Source organism: Cynocephalus volans, chromosome X (assembly GCF_027409185.1).
Source record: "Cynocephalus volans isolate mCynVol1 chromosome X, mCynVol1.pri, whole genome shotgun sequence".
NCBI lineage: Eukaryota > Metazoa > Chordata > Mammalia > Dermoptera > Cynocephalidae > Cynocephalus > Cynocephalus volans.
The window spans coordinates 172,328,339-172,348,896 of NC_084478.1; the positions used below are offsets into that span (position 1 = coordinate 172,328,339).

At 37.8% G+C, this 20,558-nt stretch overlaps 1 protein-coding gene across 2 annotated transcripts in view; it reads left to right on the forward strand.

The window, feature by feature from the left end:
* Positions 1-216: 216 nt before the first annotated feature.
* The window catches only part of VAMP7 (vesicle associated membrane protein 7), a 33,514-nt gene continuing 13,172 nt past the window's right edge, over positions 217-20,558 (forward strand). The window contains exons 1-6 of one of the 2 annotated variants that reach the window (XM_063083618.1): positions 217-336; positions 7,597-7,751; positions 13,283-13,340; positions 15,325-15,462; positions 17,618-17,708; positions 19,968-20,035. In XM_063083618.1, coding sequence (XP_062939688.1) covers positions 7,606-7,751; positions 13,283-13,340; positions 15,325-15,462; positions 17,618-17,708; positions 19,968-20,035 — 501 coding nt within the window. In that variant the 5' untranslated portion in view covers positions 217-336; positions 7,597-7,605. The remainder of the gene's footprint in view (positions 337-7,596; positions 7,752-13,282; positions 13,341-15,324; positions 15,463-17,617; positions 17,709-19,967; positions 20,036-20,558) is intronic. The other variant, XM_063083619.1, reaches the window with a different exon arrangement.

Consider the following 20,558-nt stretch of genomic DNA (forward strand, 5'->3'; position numbering starts at 1 on the left):
CATCCTCTCATTTTGCCGGATCCTTGTTTACGACAAGAGCTTTTGACCGAATGTGTGACGGACGCGGCAATACTCCAGTCGGAACTACCATTCCCGGCATGCAGTACGGCTCCCAGGACGTGCGGGGAGCTGGGCACGCAGCAGGCCCCGCCCTGCAGCCCGCTCCCATTGGAGGAGCCCTTACACTCCCAGGAGGCCACGCGCAGGCGAGGCGCTTTACGCGGAAGTCAGCGGCGTCGCGGCCCAGCCTCTTCTGGGAGCTGCTAGTCTGCGACCTGCTGCCGACCTGCGCCCCTTGGTCCTGAACCTTCGCGCCCTCAGAGGGTGTCCGGACAGGTACATGGAGCTGGGTGCGCTCTGCGGGAGGCCGGGAGACGACAGGGGACGGAGGGCGGAGGTGTGGACGGGAAGGTTCTGGGGCGGAGCAAGGAGGTAATGCGAGGTGACTCGGGCTTCTCTGGCGTCGACCGTTAGAATTGTCGAGCAGGTCGAGTTTTGGCGAAGTGCGTTTTATGACGCTGAAAAGGCCTCGAGTTAAAGAGTTTTAGAATATACCGTTTAAGTTGTTACAGGAGGCAAAAAAATATTAACTTTCACTCAGTTCGCATCCTGCAAGACCTTTCTGTAGCATTTGAGTCTCTTTGAGATCGCGCGAGTCTTCGAAAAACTGTGCCCTTGGTCGATGACGTCACCTTCTGCCTCACCTTCGTCGGTTCCCAGCCCGCATGCGCCTTTCCTCCCCCGCCCAGTGTGGGCATTCCTCCTCTTCCTCAGTTCGGATAGGAACTGTATCTCCGCCCCCGCCTATTTCCTCAGCGTCAGACCTATATGTTATTGTTGTTTTTGTTAATGGTCAATATTTATCAAACTCTGACCGTGTACTAGACTCTTTGGTAAATACTTTACCCTCTCCCCTAACTCCCGCGGTCAGTCAATTATGAGTCCTTTTCTTTCTGTCTTCTCAATTTATCTCAACTACCTACAACTCCATTCTGCCACCCTTGATCCCAGAAGATACTGTCACGTTTGGGACATTCTTTCCCTTTAAATAGCTGTGGCTAAGAGCATATCCATTCATATATGTAACAGATATTTATTGAACAGCTAATATATGCTAGGCACCCTTCTGAGTGTAGGGGATCCAACTGTGAACAAGACATAGGAGGTCGCTACTCTCAGTAACTTACGTGTTTGTGTGTGGGGGCAAATAGAAATAATCAAGACGATGTTATATATTGGTTAATGCGAAATAAAACAAATGGTTGACTTGACGGGATACGATCCTATCCTGAGAAGGTCAGAGGGATTGGGTTGGGTCTTAGAGTATCTTCAAAAATAATATTTTTGGGGCCGGCCCCGTGGCTCACTCGGGAGAGTGCGGCGAGGCCGCGGGTTCGGATCCTATATAGGGATGGCCGGTGCGCTCACTGGCTGAGCGTGGTGCAGACAACACCGTGCCGAAGGTTGCGGTCCCCTTACGGGTCAAAATAATAATAATAATAGTATTTTTTGGACAAGAATACCCTTGATCTGTAACCTAACTTTATAAACAACTCTTCTTTTCCCTTGTCATAGCAATGTTTCTTCTTCCTTCTCTGTCCTCTGAGGTTATTGCATCAGAATCGTGGTTTGTCTGTTGTTGGCTTATTTCCTCCCAAGACTCAGACAAAAGAGTAAGGGATTGGATTACTATCCGCTTAACTGCTTTATCTTACTTAGATAGTTTAGCAGTGAAAATAATTCTTCTTACCAGGTCCTACTGAATATAAAATTATCTTACATATATACTGTATTTAAACCAAAATATGCTCATTGTTAACTCATTTATTCAACAGATGTTTGAGAGAATATTATATGCCAGGCACTGTGCTGAGCACTGGGAAAATAGTCAGTGTAAAATAGACACTTGGGCCTCTCTTCCAAGGAGAAAAAATCCTAACGGTTTACTGAGGAAATTCCTAATGCATAGGGTGACACCTACATTCCTTTCTTTTTTTGTCCATGGTGAAATAATCAGAAAACATTAAGAAATCTCCTGAACAGTTGTGGACATTCTTATTCACTCATTGCACTTTATTGCATTTATTTGTTTATATGTCTTTCCCATCATACTGTGGCTCCCTTGAGTATAGTAGTCCATTCTTCATCAACTTCATACTTCCAATGTCTACTGCTTTGGCTGTCATATAGTAACATATGTTTTGAACTCAGTACATATGTGTTGAATTGAAATACCAAGACTATTTGATCAAATTCAAGTGACTTAATTAATGCAAGGGATTTTTTATATAAGGCCATTAGCCTTACCCTTCGACCCTCTTGTTTACCAAATGTGGACCGTTCCGTCTCGTCAAGCTAGTTTATTTAACTTCCTTAGCTTGCTCTCTCCTCTGTGCCTTCTCTTGTTCCATACCTCCCTCCTAAAATGAGTTCCCATGTCTTTTCTGAGCATCTTGCATGCATCACCCCCCTCCCCAATAAATTTAATGAGCCAGTTAATTTAATAGTATGCTCATGATACAAGGGTGGAAAAAAAATTCCATTGTATATTTCCTATGAAACATTCTGCTAATGAACTGTGGCAATAATTAACATAATGCATCCCCTTGCAATAATATAAATAATGATACAGAATGTTTTCTTTTGGTTTTGTATTGACTATTACCATGTGCTATGTGATGAGTTAATTCTTCTACTTCTTTGTTTAAATGGTTGCACAACCTTTGTTCATATAGCGTGTTATAGTAGTGTTTGATTTCCACTTGGTCCAAGCACATCTTTGAGTATTATTTTCTTTTTAGCCTGAGATAATTTACATGTTGTTATTATTTTGCCACACTGTCATTTTTCATAATGTCAGATAAAAGTCTCAATTCTTAAAATTAAAGTCTTATTCCATGCAGGTATCTTTCCATTGTAAATCATTACTGCAGAAGATAAATTTTGTCTTATAACTGATTGAAAATACAACAGGAGAACAAGAGTACTTGAGTCACGATTATCATTATAATCTTAGGAGGTGCCAACCTAACATCAGCTTGACATGCTTCCAGAATACTAAAAATTAAGCACTGTCGTTTTAGGAGATTTCTTGGCACCCATGCCTTCATGAACATGAACACTGAGTTGTGTGCCCATTGCTCATTTATATGGTATAGGTGTAGATGGTCCAGAATATTCTTATACATTTTCAGTGTTACCAAAATAAAAATACAGAATTTAAAAATTTCTCAGAACATGTGGACTTGACTGTGAGAAATACTGACTTGGCCTTTCCCCTTACTCAGTTCTGTGTAAACTGTCTTCCAACTTTCTACTTGAAGATGCTTCCACTGAGGAGGAGCATTTGCATCATTGCTATGCTATTTGATTACCAAAAATTTTTATATAGGCAATCCCTTATTTACAAGTGGATATATTTCAAAAGTTCCTTTGTAAGCTTATTGTTGGAAACTCTAGATGTATTTTTCTCTATAAATAATGCTATCCGTGGCATTTAGGTTATTATGCCAACCAGTAGCATCTTATTACCCTTTAATTTAGTGCACTTCAAGATCTCCCCCACAATTTATAATAATACCTCTATTTAATACACTGCATGTAGAATTCTCATTTGGATTTTCCCATATTATATGTTTTGGTTTTTTTTTAATCCTAACAAATGGAACAAACATATTCTTTCCTTAGAATCTTAACGCAGTTGAGACAGGCTTTTCTAACTGTTCTGGTCCATAAATCTAAGGACAAGCCTCTAATACAAGTGAGGGAAAAGATGGGATAGAGGTTTTAGAGAGGAGAGGAAGATAAGTTGGGGGTGGTGTGAGTATATGAAGAGGGAAGAGTAGGATTGATTTGGGAGGAACTGTGAGTTTCTAAAATAGGGGGTTTGATGTCAGTTGAATTGTGCTTGCAAAAAGCTGTGTTGAAGTCCTGACCCTTGGTACCTGTGAATGGGATCTTAATTGGAAATAGAGTCTTTGCAGATGTAAATAAGATGTAAGGTAAAATGAGATCATATTGGAGTAGAGTGGGTCCTTGATCCAATATGATTTATGTACTTATAAGAAGAGAAAAGATACAGAGAGAATGCTATGTGAAGACACAGATATACACAGAGAATGCCGTGTGACTACAGAGGCAGAGATTGAAGTGCTGCAGCTGTAAGCCAAGGAATGCCAAGGATTGCCAGCACACTATCAGAAGCTAGAAAGAGACAAGGAAAAATTCTCCCCTACAGGGTTCAGAGGGAGCATGGCCATGCCAGCAAGTTGATTTTGAACTTGAACTATGAGACAATACATTTTTGTTGTTTTAACCCACCTAGTTTTTGGTACTTTGTTACAGCAGCCAAAGGAAATTAATATAGAATTCTTAAAAGGAATGAAGTAGAATTGGATTGATGGCTCTGGGACCAAGCAAGGAGTGAATAGGAGAACAGGGAGGAACAGTGTTGAAACAGGGCTTTCCATTATATTTCATTATCTTTTTTTCTTCTCTCTCTGGCTTACCTTTTGGTTCTTTTTCTTCTTGAATATTATATTTATATATCGCTTTATAGCTTATTAGACATTTACATACTGCTAATAATTAGCAGAGCCAGGTTTTCTGACTTCAAATGCAATGGTCCTTCTGCCACAGTTGTTTCTATTATCCCAATACTCATCAAGACATTACAGATTCTATGGCAAGAGAGTTACAGTGGGGACAGGTGAGACGATTATAGGTGGGATTTTTAGTAGTATAGGAGAGTGGAAGGAAAGTTAATTTTCTGTTGCTATGTATCTGGTGTTTAACAGTCAGTCATTTTTAAATTAAGGTCTGTTTTTATTGAACAAAATATTGCTTCTTTATAACATATCTATTGTTCGTAGTTATATTCTGAATAGTGTGCTCCCTGTTCTAGATGACTGTACTTTATATAAACTTGAAAATTGCTGTCATGTACCCTCTAAGTCTTGTGTTTTTTTTTTTTTCATGTTAGATATCTCTAGTTGCTTTACCCATTCTTCATATGACACAATCTCCAGATCTCTCTTCTGTCCCGTACTGTCTCCCTTCTGTCCAATCTTGAAATATTATACTCAGAAATGAATTCAGTATTTCATTTGTGTTCTAACCAGCACAGAGTGTAATGGCAATAGTACTTAGAGCAAGACACACTAATTCTTAATTTAAGTTTATGTAAGCATTTTTTAAACAATTATCTTATGTCGTTGGTTCATAATGAACATACAGTGCACTAAAACACTATGTCTTTTTGTATTATTGCCAAGCTCAGTTTTCTTCTTGAAACTGCTCAGGGACTGAGATTGCTACTTTTTTATTTCTCTGTCTTGGGGACCATATGATTTATTATCTCTGTTTCTCTTTGTGTTTTTGTTCCACTCCACTGTATGTCTCTTTGACCCTAAGCAGTGACCTCCTTCCTTATTATAAAATTTCAGTGACTGTTTATAGTCTTCATTCTCTGCATGAGTGAACACAATTAGGAGCTGACACTTGTTTCTTCTTGAAGCTTTTTTTCTCGTTGGCTTCTGGGCCACCACACCCTTCTGGCTTTCCTCACTTTACCAATTGGTCCTCCTTAGTCTCTGGGTTTCTATTCGACTGCCTTTCCCTTAACTGTTGATTGTGCCTTGGGTTTTATCTTTGACGCTACTGTCTTTTTCTGTAAGCAATGTACGTTAGCAAGTAAATCATGTTGAAAATGGAAGGTCTAGCTGAACTCATCTGGGGATAAAAGGGTGAAGAATCAATCCCTGAGGAGAGTCAATATTTAAAGGTCAGGTAGAGGAGGGAGAGTCAGTAAGAAGACAGAAAGAGCAACCAGAGATATAAAGTGTTTCAAGAAGGAGGGTTGGTTAGCAGTGTTGACTGTTCCTGAGAGGTCAAGTAAGGTGAAAATAGAGAAGTGACCACTATATTTTGCAACATAGAGGCTCTTGGTGATCTTAAGAAGCATGGTTTTGTGCAGTAAATGCAAAAGCCATATTATAGTAAGTTGAAGAGTTAAAAGGAGGTAGAGAAGCAGAGATAGTGTGTAGATAATGATTTTAAGAAATAGAACAGCACCTGGAGCATGCATGATACACAGACAAGGGAGGCTTTTAGGATCAGGGAAGATAAAGTATGAGACAGTGCTTTGGAAACTATAACTTGCTACATAAGTGTAAGGAGAATTCTGGAAAGAAGACGGCTGATGACACAACCCTGGGTAATAATCTCATTTAGAGAGTAGGAGTGAAAAAGAGACTAGTCTGCTGCTGTGTTTCACAAAGTACGGTTGCGTGAATCACCTGTTTCCAGACAGGTTTGTTTTATTTTATTTTATTTATTTTATTTTATTTATTTTATTTTTTTTCTAAAGAGATGACCGGTAGGAGGATCTTAACCCTTGACTTGGTGTTGTCAGCACCACGCTCTCCCAAGTGAGCCATGGGCCAGCCCCAGACAGGTTTGTTTTAAATACAGATTCCAGGGCCCCACTTCAGGCCTTCAGAATTAGAATTTCAGGGGTTGATGCCAAGAATTTGAGTGTTTAGCAAGTGACTTACTCTGCCACCCAAGATGATTCATATTCTCACTGTGTTTGAGAACCACTTTTCTGTCAGGTGAAACTGAACATGTTAGCATTAGGTTGAAGAGTTAATTGAATGTGAGTAAGGCATTCGTTCATTTATTTTTATAAGTTTATGCCATTAAATAAAAGAAACTGGGCTGTTGTGTGGGAAAAAATAGCACATATTCATAGCCAAACATAAGGAAACCTTAAAGTCATGTCATACTGTTTTAGTAATGTTTTGTTTATGAAGGACCTTGCCAGGATTTATAATACTATTCCTCTCTCATGGAAGGTTTAGGTTATTTTCCCTTTGTTTCTATTATGGGTAATGCCTTTATACTAGAGGTAGTGCATGGTATAGGGGTAAGATTGTGAGTTCTAGAACTATATTGTCTGGGTTTAAATCGCAGCTTTATCACTTACTAACTCTGTAATTTTGAGGAAATTATTTAAGTCATCTGTGCTTCAATTTCCTCATCTATAACATGAGTATTGTAATAGTGTATAGTCTGATTGAGTTGTGAGAATTAAATGAATTAATATTTGTAAAGTACTTAAAACAGTGCCTGACACATAGTAAACACTTAATAAATATGTGCTATTGTTAATTGCTATCTTTGTGAATCTAGAGTCTAACTTCTGTTGAACTATTTCCCTAGGATAAATTTTCAGAATGGGATTATCACATTAAAGGATGAAGACATCTTTATGTCCCTTTGCTGTCTATGGTCGTTGCTTTTCAAAAGGGTCATATCAGTTTGTGCTGTATAAAAATTTGTAAATGCAACCTATATATCAATGGTGTGTGTGTATGTTTATGTATTTTGTATGTCTATTTACATGTATGCGTATCCATGTGGCTTAGGTTGTAAGCTTGTAGAAGACTGTGACCTTGTTGTTAAGCCTGTTAAGTTTTTTGTTATAGTACTTTGTTCAATATTATCTCCAGGTAGATGTTGATAAATGATAATAAGTTACTGTTGAAATGATGTCAAAGAAATATTCTAAATCTATGTCTTTTTTCGTTTTGATAGATTGAAGCCATGGCCATTCTTTTTGCTGTTGTTGCCAGGGGAACCACTATCCTTGCCAAACATGCTTGGTGTGGAGGAAACTTCCTGGAGGTGACGGAGCAGATTCTGGCTAAGATACCTTCTGAAAATAACAAACTAACGTACTCACACGGCAAGTGAGTTCTGCTATGCGTGTGGTAAAGGTGAAGGAAGAGAATTCTGTTATTGTGATCAGAACAGTCAAAAACTAAAAAACAAGGTAGATAATTAGAATAAGCTGACAGAATAGTAACCTTCACCAGCTTAGAAGATGTCTGGTTTTATTACTGATAAATTTAACTTATAAATTATTTTATTCTGTCACTGAAGTGATATTATTTTATTTTAAAGAAAGATATGGAAATGTAACAGTGACTTTGCTGTGGAGCTCTGGGATATGTGAAACAATACAAATAAGAAAAATAATGTTCTCAGCAAATATTTACTGAGCACTTAACTATTGCCAGGCACTTTGCTTGGTGCTGGGGATATAACAAGAAACACAGTATTTGCCCTCATAGAGGTTATATTTTAATGAGAGAGACAGTCAAATCCATAGATTATTATAGTAGAGGGTGGGGGTTATTATAGTAGAGGGTGGGGGTTAGGGGGATGGCATTCCAGGTAGAAGAAATAGCAGCAGGTAGAGAGGTATGGAGGCATGAGATCATAGGGCATATTTATGAAGCTGCAAGTTGTGACTGGTGCCCAGAATGGTGAAGATAAAGCTAGAGAGATGGGTAGAAGAAAAGTCATGTAGGGCTTTATAGGCCATGTTAAGAGTTTAGACTTTACCCTGTGGGCAGTGAGAAGATATTGAAGGTTTTCAGCCAGGGTGTGACATGGTCAGGTTTTGCTTTAGAAAGATCAGTCTGGTGGCTGATTAGAGAGGTCGTAGATGGGAAATCTTAGTAATCAGATAAAACATACCTGAACCTTCCTCATTAATACTTAAAAATCTTTTGTTACTTAACCCATCTTTATTTCCTTAGTTCTTGTCTCAGACGGAGGTACTTACCACCTTCTAGGGCTTATAACCCCTTGTACAATTTAGCGTCCAGTCTAAGCTACTGTGAGAGCTAGAGACCCGAAGATATATTGTTAATTTATATGAGATAGTCCGGAGATGAGTGGTTCAGGTCTGGTGGGGTGGCTTTTCCATTCCCAATTAGTGCCTTCCATTTCTGTCCAAGACAGCTCCTTCAGTTCTTGTTACATTCAAGTACTTGCCCAATATTTTTTAAGGTAAGGCCCAGGAGTGGCCTGACATTTTATTGTTTAGAAGTTTCTACTTACATTTTATTGTTCACTACATAATTACTTAGCTAACCTAACTAGAAGGGAGGCGATGAAATGTCATCTTTGGCTGTGCAGTCACAGGCTCAGCTAAAACTCTGTTACTCTGGAGGAAGTTATAGGATATCAGGGGATGACTTGTAGTCTTCTATTCTGCTCATCTGGCCACCCAAGTATCTGGGTGAACTCTCCTTTCCAAACAAAGAACATGCCTCTTCTCTGAGGGAGATAGCTTGAAAGACTCATCTGGTTGCTGTGTCTAGCTCCAAGTCCAGAGTGTCTGGGTGATACACAGTCTTCTCCATCAGGCCCAGTGGTGGCTCCTGTGGCCCCTGACCATAAACTTAAAGATAAGTCATATGTTGCCCCTGCTCCTGTAGCCCAACCTAGTAGGCAGTGGTGGAATAAGAACAGGATCACCACAGTGAGAGTTACAAACTCCCATTTGGAAAAGGGAAGAATGAGAAACGTAGAGGTCACTGCTTCCTAGCATTGATCAAATAACTGCTTTATAATAATTTCAAAAACTCCCTATTCTGACTGGGGAGTGGTTAGTGGTTCTGCTTTCTTAGAGGAACTCTGTCATCTTTTCTCCATGACTGCTAGCTTTGTTCTCCAGGAGATTCTTCCTGGCCCATTATCTTTTCTGGCTACATTCAAAATGGGTGTTAGAAAGTGTCATCTTTGGGAACTGTACAGGTTTTGTAGTCTGCTTCCTGCTGGTGTAGGTTTGGGGGCCCAGAAGTTGCTTTAGGGGTTAAATAATCCCAGTTTCTTGTGAGTATGGCTTTATAGTTTCTTCAAAATTTTATTAGGCTTGTGATCTGTGTCTGTCTAGTCAGTTTCCAGGAAAATGCCCAGGGAAAGCACGTGCAATCCTTTTAGAGGCAAGACTGGGAAGTAGGGCATATATCTTTCACTCACATTTTATAAGCCAGAGCTTAGTCACATAGCCATATCTAACTACAGGGGAGGCGAGAATATGTAATCTGATGCAAATGAGGTTATAGTAGAAGGAGACATTACCTGTCTGCCGTGCCTCTCCATCTGCATCCTGATATAGTCCTCCTCTGTATATTCTGGGATAAGGCTCCATTACTGGGATTTTTTTTTTCTTTTTAACCTTTTGCCTCAGCTTCTTTCCTATAATCATGTTCCATCAACCCAATAAAAAATATCTTTTACTACTGTACACCAAAGGAAAGAACCCCATTTTACTGTATGTTAAGCACTTTTCCCCTATTCTTCCTCTTTATTCTTTAACAGAGTCAGCAGCCATTGAATTGGCTAAGCCTAAAACTTCAGAATCATATTTGACTTCTTCACCAAATCCTTGCCATTCTGCTACAAGAAGTATTTCAATCCACTACATCTCTTCTGTCCCCACTATCACAATGTTAGTTCAGACCTTCATTGTTTCTCATTTCTAATAGCCTCCTCCTAACATCCTCTGGCTTCTAGTTACTCCCACCTTAAATCTGTGTTTCACGTTTCTGTCATGATACTTTCTTGCTTAAAACTCACTGCTTTTAGAATAAAGCCCAAACTCACCCTTCATAATTTTGTCCATTCCCGACCTTTCTATCCTTATCTCCATAAGACTCTGTGCCATTCCCTGACCTAGCTATGTTATTTCAAGCTTTGGTACTTTTTTTTTCCCCACGCTTTTGTATTTTTTGTGAATGTCATTCCCCTCCTAAACCCCCTGGGAAACTTTTGCTCATCTTATAGGTCCTAAATGAAATACTTTCTTAATTTTGACTTTAATCTCTCTAAAAGGACAGTTCTGATCATGTCCCTTCAGCAGGTACTCCCTACCCTCAGGGTAAAGTTTCTTTAACATTTCCTAACATGACTTGGAAGATTCTTAAAGATCTGCCCCTTTTCCCTTCCCTGGCCTCATCCCTTAGTACTTTATTTTTCAGTTTTGTTTTCCAGCCATACTTAGCTATTTGCCATTCAGTGCTAGGTCTTTCTCTCTTCCTAGACTTTGCTATAGCTGTTACCTTTTTCTGGAATGTATTCATCATACTTACTTTTTTAAAATCTGATTTTGTCTTCTCGAGCTTAGATGTTTCCTGTTTTAGAAATCTCTGAACTCCAAGACTGGGTTAGGTGCTCCCTTTTTGTGTGTGTTTTTTCATATTATAGCACTTATCACACCATATTATAATTGCAACCTTGGTTGTCTCTGTTTCCTGACTGTAGGCTCCTTGATGGCAGGGATCATAGCTTGTTACCTTTTGTGACCTGAGCTCCAAGTAACTTCCAAGTATGGCTTAGGAGAAACAAATTTTATGGGAAAAGTGATCACTTCCATTTTGGATACGTTGTGTTTAAATTGTCTATGGTATGTCCAGTTGGATATCTCTAGTAGACGGTGTTGTATATAGGTCTGGAGCTCAGGAGATAAGTCAGATCTAGATTGGGGAGTCATCAGTGTAATTGTGGTAGCTGAAAACAAACAACAACGGAACATGCCCTCTAGGAAGTGAATATGAGAAAAGCAGTGGCTGAGGATGCTAGAAAACATCAGCATAGAGGGAAAGAGGCTACTGCATAAACCAGGTGTATTAGTCTGCTCAGGCTGCTATACAAAAGACCGCAGACTGGATGACTTAAACAGCAGACATTTCTTTTTCACAGTTCTGGAGGCTGGGCAGATTGCTGGCCTATTTGGTAAAGGCTCTCTTCCTGGCTTGCAGATGGCCACCTTCTTGCTGTGTCCTGACATGGTGGAGAGAGAGTGATCTTTCTCTCTCCCTCTTCTTTTAAAGTCACTAATCTCATCACAAGGATCCCACCTTCATGACCTCATCTAACCCTAATTACCTCCCAGAGGCCCCATCTTTAAAATACAGTCACATTGCAGGTGAAAGCTTTAACATAGGAGTTTTGGAAGGACACAATTCAGTCCACAGCACTCGGCAAGCCTGGTGTCAAGAAATCTAGTGGAGAGAAAATACTTTCCAGAAGAAGGAAATATTCGATACTGTCAAATGTTTCAGAGAGAGCCATTGGATTTGTCACTGTGGAGGTCGTTGGTGGAACTTGGGTGAACAGTTTCATAGTAGTGGAGGAAGACATTTTGCGTAAGTTCCCATACCTCCTTGTAATTCATATCAGGCCTCTGTGTGAACATTGATAAAATTCAACAGGTAACCCTCTCTACCCACTTGCCCAAGGTAAAAATCTGGGAGGCAAAATTTAGTTATCCTTCTGTCTCATCCCTGGTAGCCAGTTACCAGGTTCTATAAATGTTACCTCCTGTCTCCCTTCTCTGTCCCTTCTTCTTCATTGCCCACACTATTTTAGCTTATTTCCCTCATCATTTCTTACCTGGTGCACTGCAGTAGTCTCCTGTCTGGTCATGCTTTCAGTCAGTTCTCCACACTTTAGTCAAAATATTCTTTTTAAAGTACATATCTGATCACATTTTCCCCAGGCTAAAACATTTTGATGCTTATTCATTGTTCTTAGGATAATGCAGTGTGGTTTATGAAGTCTTGTATAACCTGGTATTTGCTTACTTCTCCAGTCTCATCTGTCCAGGCAATTTATTTTTTCCTTACATTTTATACTCTAGTCATGTGAACCAATTTTACTTTCCTAAATTCATCATACACTCTTTTATCTCCAGGCCCTTATGCTTGCTGGTTCCTCACTCTGGAATACTCTTTGCCCACTCTTCACCTTGCCATCTCTTACTTATTCTTCAGGTCTCAGATTAGATATCACTTGTTCTGGGAATTCTCTCTTGTTCCCCTTTGGCAAACCTCCGTTACGTGCCTTCCCTGTGTCCCTAGAGCACAATGTACTGCCTTTAACTTCCTCATCATCCGAATTGCCATGTTGCACTGTAATTCCTTGTGCTGTGATCCCTGTGAAGTCAGGGATTGATGGTCTTGCTTTTTGGTATCCTCAGTATCCAGCACAGTAACTGGCTCAAAGTAGTTACTCCAAAAAATATTGTTGAGAATTTGGTGGAAAAGGTATTTGCTTTGAGATCTTAGGAAATAGCAGGGAAAGCCATATGGCCCATAGGGGGTTAATCTTAATTATGTGTCCCTCCTAAGATGTCATGTCTTGTTCAGGTCTTAAGAGTCCAATTATTCTTTTGCAGCTATCTTTTTAATGGGCAATGCACATGCTGTTGTGCTGTGTAGCTAGGGTAGAGACCTTTTAATTTCTTATTTATTCCTGTCAGTTTGACTTGAGAGAAACAGGTGTATGTGGGAGGGGGAGAGGGAAAATAGATTGTATCTGTAAATAATATGGTGACATTGGCAGTACTGAACTTACTTATACATAGATAGACATGAAAGAGATGTTGCTTATAACCACAGTAAGTTTTATATCTTTTATTCTACAGTTATTTGTTTCATTACATCTGCCAAGACAGGATTGTATATCTTTGTATCACTGATGATGTAAGTAACTTGAAGACATATTACTATTTAACTATGTATACTGTTAATACAGTCAGTTCTTAATTTTCTATACCTATGGTGGGTAAGGGTAACATAAACTTTTTGTACCTACAAATTTTTTCTATACTTTGCGTTTGTCATATAGAGCAGCAGATGACAAGAAAACATGATACCTGGGTATGTGCATATCAGCTCAGTTTTGGTAGAGTTTTAGCTTAACCTTTCCAACTTTACATTTATCCTATTGTGTAGTGAGAATTTTTATTCGTAATTATGATTCTTTGGTATCAAAGCCTCTCAAAATTGACTGGCATATTAAATGAAATAGATTATTTCATTCCTCCAATTAATAGTTAATGAAGTTTTTAATGTATATGGACTTTGGAAAAACAAAATCACAATACATTACAATCAGCTATGTAAACCTGTAGTTTACATTAGTTAGGTTGTTTTTTGAGTATTTATTAGACTCAAAATGCTCGACAATAATGATTTCATGAAAGTTCTTTCTCTCCTCTGCTTTCCTCAGTGTCACCTTCTTCCCAGACAGGTTTCCTTTATGGTTGCATGAAGCAACATGCTTATTTATTCATGTCCAGAGAAGAGGAACTGTGTCTTCTTGAGTCCTTTATTGTAGGAATGAGGAAACTTTTTCCAGACACATGCCCTCCTTTCCCTCTGCTTTTAAAGTGGATTTCCTTTCATGTCTTATGCCTACATGCTTATTTCTAAACTGCTCAGACTTGAGGAATGGAATTGGCCCAATTGCCATAGATCAGGGTTCCTAACCTTTATTGTTTCACTGACCCCTTTGTCACCTGTGGGACCCTCTCAGAATGTTTTTAAATGTATAAAGTAAAATATACATGATTCTAAATAAAACCAGTTATATTGAAATATATACACATACAGTATTCAGAATATTTAAAAAAATTGATATAGTAATATATATGCTTCTTTATGAACTCATTAACAGTATGTAGTCATAGGTCTAATTAATAATAATTTGAAATGGTGATGAGTGTAAGTGGTATTTCAAGATATCTATAACTGTGATCATATATGAAAAAAATTCCTATTGGTGACAAAGTTACAGGCATGGTTTAATGCTACTCTGGTTTGTTACCTACATTCACAACTAGAATTTAAGTTAAAGATTGGTGAAAATAATGATGCAATTTTTTTCTCATCCAAGTACAAGGGTCCCTTAAATGTGGACCATTGCCTCCAGTTTGAGAACCCTTGGCTTAGACTAAGCATCTTGGGTAAAATGGAAATGACTGTCAACCACAGTGATTGTTATGATGATTTTTATCCCTGGTTTCATAATATTTTCTAAAATTAGGAAAAAATCAGCTATATCTGAGATGACTGATGTGAAAGAGCTTGGAGTAGATGAAAAATATTATGAAATCTGGGACAGTTAGAGTTGAGCCTCATATTTGTTAAGCTGTTATTTGATGCACACACACACATACATACATAAACACACATACACGCACATGCACACACTTTTTGACTGGCTGGGATAGTCAAGGATATGTCACTTGATCTTTGCAAATGTACCACCACTATTGAAAAAAAATCAATTCAAAGTTCATGACAGTAGCATTATCTTTGTGTGTGAGAGTCTGTACTATTATTATGGATTTATTAATATCTTCTTGTGCTGGGCCTTCTAATAGATTCTATGAAAGATATGGAGGAATTAAAACCCAATTCCTGACCTCAAGAAGTTAATAACCTAGATACCATTATCTTCAGTTAGCAATAACCAGACATATCTGGATTTGATTTTTAGCTCTTTCATTTACTAGTTGTTTGACCTTTGGCAAATTAGTTACCTTTTCAAAGTCTTTGTTTCCATATCTGTAAAATGGGATCAGTGCTAGTTTCTCCTCATAAAGTCATTGCTCAGTAAGTGTTAGCTGTTTTTATTGCTGTTTACTTTCTCAGAGTGAGCTCTGTGTTGATCTCTTTCTAGGATTTTGAACGTTCCCGAGCCTTTAATTTTCTGAATGAGATAAAGAAGAGGTTCCAGACTACTTATGGTTCAAGAGCACAGACAGCACTTCCATATGCCATGAATAGTGAGTTCTCAAGTGTCTTGGCTGCGCAGCTGGTAAGATCTTTCTCAGGATGAAGTATTTTGATTCATATCTTCTTTATTAACTTAAACACCATGAATATAGGGGGCCGTGACCTGCAATATTCTTTTCTGATTATGTTACTATAAGCCAACATAATAAAACTTCCCTGATTAAAAAAAAATGTAAAGGGGCCATTTTAGGGTATAAAGCTAGTAATCAGTGACATTCTCTATTAGTAGTGGTCAGAGTATATCAGGATTGGGAAGAACACTAAAGATGATCTAGTTCAACTACCCATGTAGTGCTTTAAATCTACTCAGCATACCCAATGACCTTTCAGTCTACACATAACCTTTCTACCCTTCCATGAGGTGAATTTAATTTTTGAACAGCTCAAATTAATCACTTGAAAGTCTGTTCATCTGTTTGAATCCCTAATTGTCAGTTCAGTGTATATTCCTATGAAATACTTCCATAGTCAAGACAGAAAGCATTTCCATCACCCTAAAAATTCCCTCATGTCCCTTTCCATCAGTCCCTTCTCTCACACTCTGCCCCAGGTAACCACTGATCTCTTTCTGTCACAATAAATTAGTTTTGTCTTTTCTAGAATTTCTTATAAATGGAATCATGCAGTATGTACTCTTTTGTGTCTTGCTTGTTTTTTTAAGTGCAAGGCGTTTGATATTTATTCATATTGGGTAAGTCAGTAGTTTGTTCCCTTTTTTGCTGAGTAGCCTTGTATGCATATACCAGTTTGTTTATCCATTCACTTGTTGCTGGATATTTTTGTTGCTTCCAGTTTTCAGCTGTCATGAATAAAGCTGCTATGAACCTCCACATAGAAATTTTTGTGTGGACATATGTTTTTATTTCTCTTTGGTAAATAGCTAAGAATTGAATTGCTGTGTCATATGTTAAATGAAGTGTAATTTTTTAAAAAAAATTATCACCCATTTTTCCAAAGTTGTAGCATTTTACATTCTTGACAGCAGCTCCAGTGTCTCTGCATCCTTGCCAATACTTGTGGTCTGGCTTTTTCCTTTTAGCCATTTTACTGGATATTTAGTGGTATCTCATTGTGGTTTTAATTTACATTTTCATGATGGCTAATGATGTTGAGCACTTTTTAAAATGCTTACCTTTTTTCCATGAAACTATTTGAATATAAAGACATAAGCTCTAGCTATGATTTTGTTATGAATGAGAAAAGACATACTGTAACTGAATACTTTTCACTTTTCTTGTAAGTATTCTTTTTAATATTCTTTTTGAGTCTTATATGTCTAAATATACGTATATATTCCTCTGAGAATGAAGTTCCTTTTAATTAATTACTTATAAACCTTCATTATTCAAGTAGTTGGTTTGTTTCATACTCCCCACTAGGAAATGTTCATATATGTGAAACTATACAAAACGCCACCAACCAAAAAATATACCAATGCATAGTCAAAAGTAAATAAGGTCAGCTGGCAGCAAAACTTTCAAAACAGTGGTTTGTAAGCACTTAGCACAGTAAAGTGACTGGAATATTGTGTATTAAGGACTCCATAATTGTTATCTAGAGATAATAATTTCAAAATATGTATTATCACCAATGCCTTAGATTCTAGGTCCTGCTAGAAGCCAATGAAAATAGGATGCATGCTGTGATCTCATCAGATAAAAGCACAGATGTTAAGAAGCTGGGCCAGCCCCTACCTTATCATATCCAAGAAGTGGGGAATAACTTGGGGTACCCTCTTCCTGTCCTGTCCCCCGCTGCCCCAACTTCATTGTTTTTTTTCCTCTTTCTTTCTTGTCTAAGCACAGATTATATATCCCCTACCTCTGCCCTAAGAGTCTCAGATGTATACAAGGGTACTTCCAAAAGTTCATGGAAAAATGAAATTAAAAGATAATGTAAATCTTTCCATGAACTTTTTGAAGATCCCTCATATTTGATATAATATATATTTCTTTATTTTATTTAAAATAAGGTGATATTTTTGTACTATAATGCTTATATTTCATGTGGAAGCATTTCTTATTCATATTTTTCCCTAGGTCTGGTAACATTTTTCCAGTGAAGTAACATAGAGACATAATTTTATAGCATTCCTTGATGTAAATTGTCATTCCTCTTGTTTTTGTTTTCCTTTTGTAAATAACGTTTGGGTACCATATGTTAAAACTTTCTTATAGAAGCATCACTCCGAGAATAAGGGTATAGACAAAGTGATGGAGACTCAAGCCCAGGTGGATGAACTAAAAGGAATTATGGTCAGAAACATAGGTATGTTTCATGGCATAGTTTCAAGTATGTGGGCAAAAATGATAACAAATTACTTGATTGGGACAAAATTATTCTAGAGAGGCTGAAACAGCACTTCTTATTCTTACTATTAGAAGTAAGCTGATAGATATCAGCTGATAGATGGAGGTTACTTACCTGTGACTGTCTGCTTGTATGAGTGGTTTCTTCTTAGTACTTGTTACTCTTCTGCATTCTAAATTTGTTAGTTTGCTTAGCAAAACTAATTTCCAAGAACCTTATGATAGCTCAGCAATTTAGAATAATTTGATCAGTTTTGGCCAGAGATAACCAGATAGCAGATATCATCAGTAAATGCTTTAAATATAACTACTTGACCTCCCTAGGAAGTTTGCGGCTCTTGATTGAAAGAAGGAATTGGACCAAAAAACCGACTGTTGTATTCTTCAAAAGAATAAACTATGTTATAATTTCCATCTAATAGCCTGTGTTTATTTTGTGAAGAACCTGTTTAACATATTAAAATAATCCAGAAAAAGTGCATCAGGTTTATTTTTTTAATTGATTTATACAGTGGAATTTAGATTTAAGATGATGCTAGTTCTTTTAAGAGCTCCAGTTCTCATAGTGTGGTCCCTGGACTAGCAGCATCAGCATCACCTGGGAACCTGTTAGAAATGCAGATTCCTGGCCCCACCCCAGACCTACTGAACCAGAAACTCTGAGTGTGGGGCCCAGCAATCTGTGTTTTCACAAGCCCTCCAGAGGATTCCAATGCGTACTTGTTTGAGAACCACACTTCTAAATACATCTAAGGGTAATAACTTTTACAGAACTGAATGAAAATGTTTACATAATTGTTCTATGAGATGTTTAATTTAGACATTGTTAACTTTAATAAATGTTTTTTTTTTTTTTTTTTTTTTTTTTTTTTAAAGATGACCGGTAAGGGGATCTTAACCCTTAACTTGGTGTTGTCAGCACCACGCTCAGCCAGTGAGCGAACCGGCCATCCGTATATGGGATCCGAACCCGGGGCCTTGGTGTTATCAGCACCGCACTCTCCCGAGTGAGCCACGGGCCGGCCCAATAAATGTTAACTTATTTATAATCTTGGACTAACTATTACAGTTACTTTTACATTTATTTTAGGACAGTTACAAATTATGGGAAGACATTTTTAAAAATTTACTTAGTTTCACCATCCTAAAGATTTGTTTCCATTTTCTTTCCTTTTAATTTTTATCCACATATATAGATACATAGTTATAATCATAATCATAGGTAGTATAATAAAGTTATCAAGATTTGGAGTCATATGTGCCTGAATTTTGAGTCTTGATTTCACTTTCCACCTGCTGTTAGCCCTTGAACAATCCTCTCACCTTTCTGAGCTTAATTTTGTAATCTGCAAAAAGGAGATGGTAATAGAACCTAAGGTTACGAGGATAAAAGGGGTAATGTATACAAAGAACTTTGTACAGTGGCTGGCACATAGTAAGAGGTGAATAATTAATTGTCAGATAATATTAGTTCACTTTATGCTCATTTGTTATATCATTGAATTAATACATCATACCTAACCATGTCCTTATTTTAGACACTTAGTTACTTTAGAGCAGTGTTATTCAAAGTGCTGTATTACAACTAGTTAAGGAGCTTGCTGATGACATAACTTGCTCTGGTCTGATCTAATTAGATTTGGGCTCCATTGTAGGGGCAGTCTTGGAGGCTTGCTCTGATCCCTGGAGGACTCTTCTTAGCTGTCTTTTTCCCTGGTTCTCTGTTAAACTTGTAGTTGGCCTATAGTTTAGCTTGTTGTTTTCATGAAGCTACTAGTCTCATCTTATTTGCTTACCTCCATCACTGTTTTTGACAGCACCCTTAGGCTTGAACTTCTCTATACTCTGCTCAGGGGTTTACAAACTACGGTCCTTGAGTCAAGTCTGGTCTGCTGCCTGTTTTTCTACACAAAGTTTCATTGGAACATAGCCATGCTTATTCATTTACTTATTAATATGTCTGACGTAGTTGAGTAATTGCAACAGAAACCGTATGGTCCACAAAGCCTTAAATATTTAGTATCTGGCCCTTTAGAGAAAAAACTGCCAACCCCTACTTTAGTTGATAAGCTTTACTAAAATCTGCTAATACTTAAAGGTATAAGAACTTCTGTAGTAAATAGAGCTGTCAAGAATCAGATTTGGGTTAAAATGAAGAGAAAAATAGCAGATTTGTAATATAAAACATTTTTTTTTTCTATTTTCTCAATGTTTTCAGATCTGGTAGCTCAGAGGGGAGAAAGATTGGAATTACTGATAGACAAAACAGAAAATCTCGTGGATTCAGTAAGTATATCTAATGTAATAGGAAAATGCTTTAAATTCAATACTTTAGTGTTTCTTTTTTCCTTTCTTATCTCCATGATGTGATTACATTGTGATAATGAGGATAACAGTGAGGCATAGAAAAAAAGCCTTGATCCATCAATAGCCTTTAAGGAAGTTTTGGTTTGGAAAACATACTCATACAGAAACACTTTTCTAAAGCCTTGGATTGATACCTACATAATTTAGTTCACCTGCACCACATATACCAGTCTTCTCTATGAAGCTGTAAAACATGAAACAAGTAAATGTGCAGGCCAGTTATGACCCAGTATGAATCCTGAAAACTGGACAATTCACTTTCTTGCTTACAATGATAGCTTGATCTTTTCTTGTATCAAGCAAGAGGCTTGGATTAGGAAGGCCCAATAAGCCTTAAAGGACACAGTGTGTCCTTGTGAGCTACTTATGCTACAGTTACATGTGTCGTCACATTTTCCATGTGGTTTGTGGGTTTTGAGATCAGATGCTAGATATATGGTGA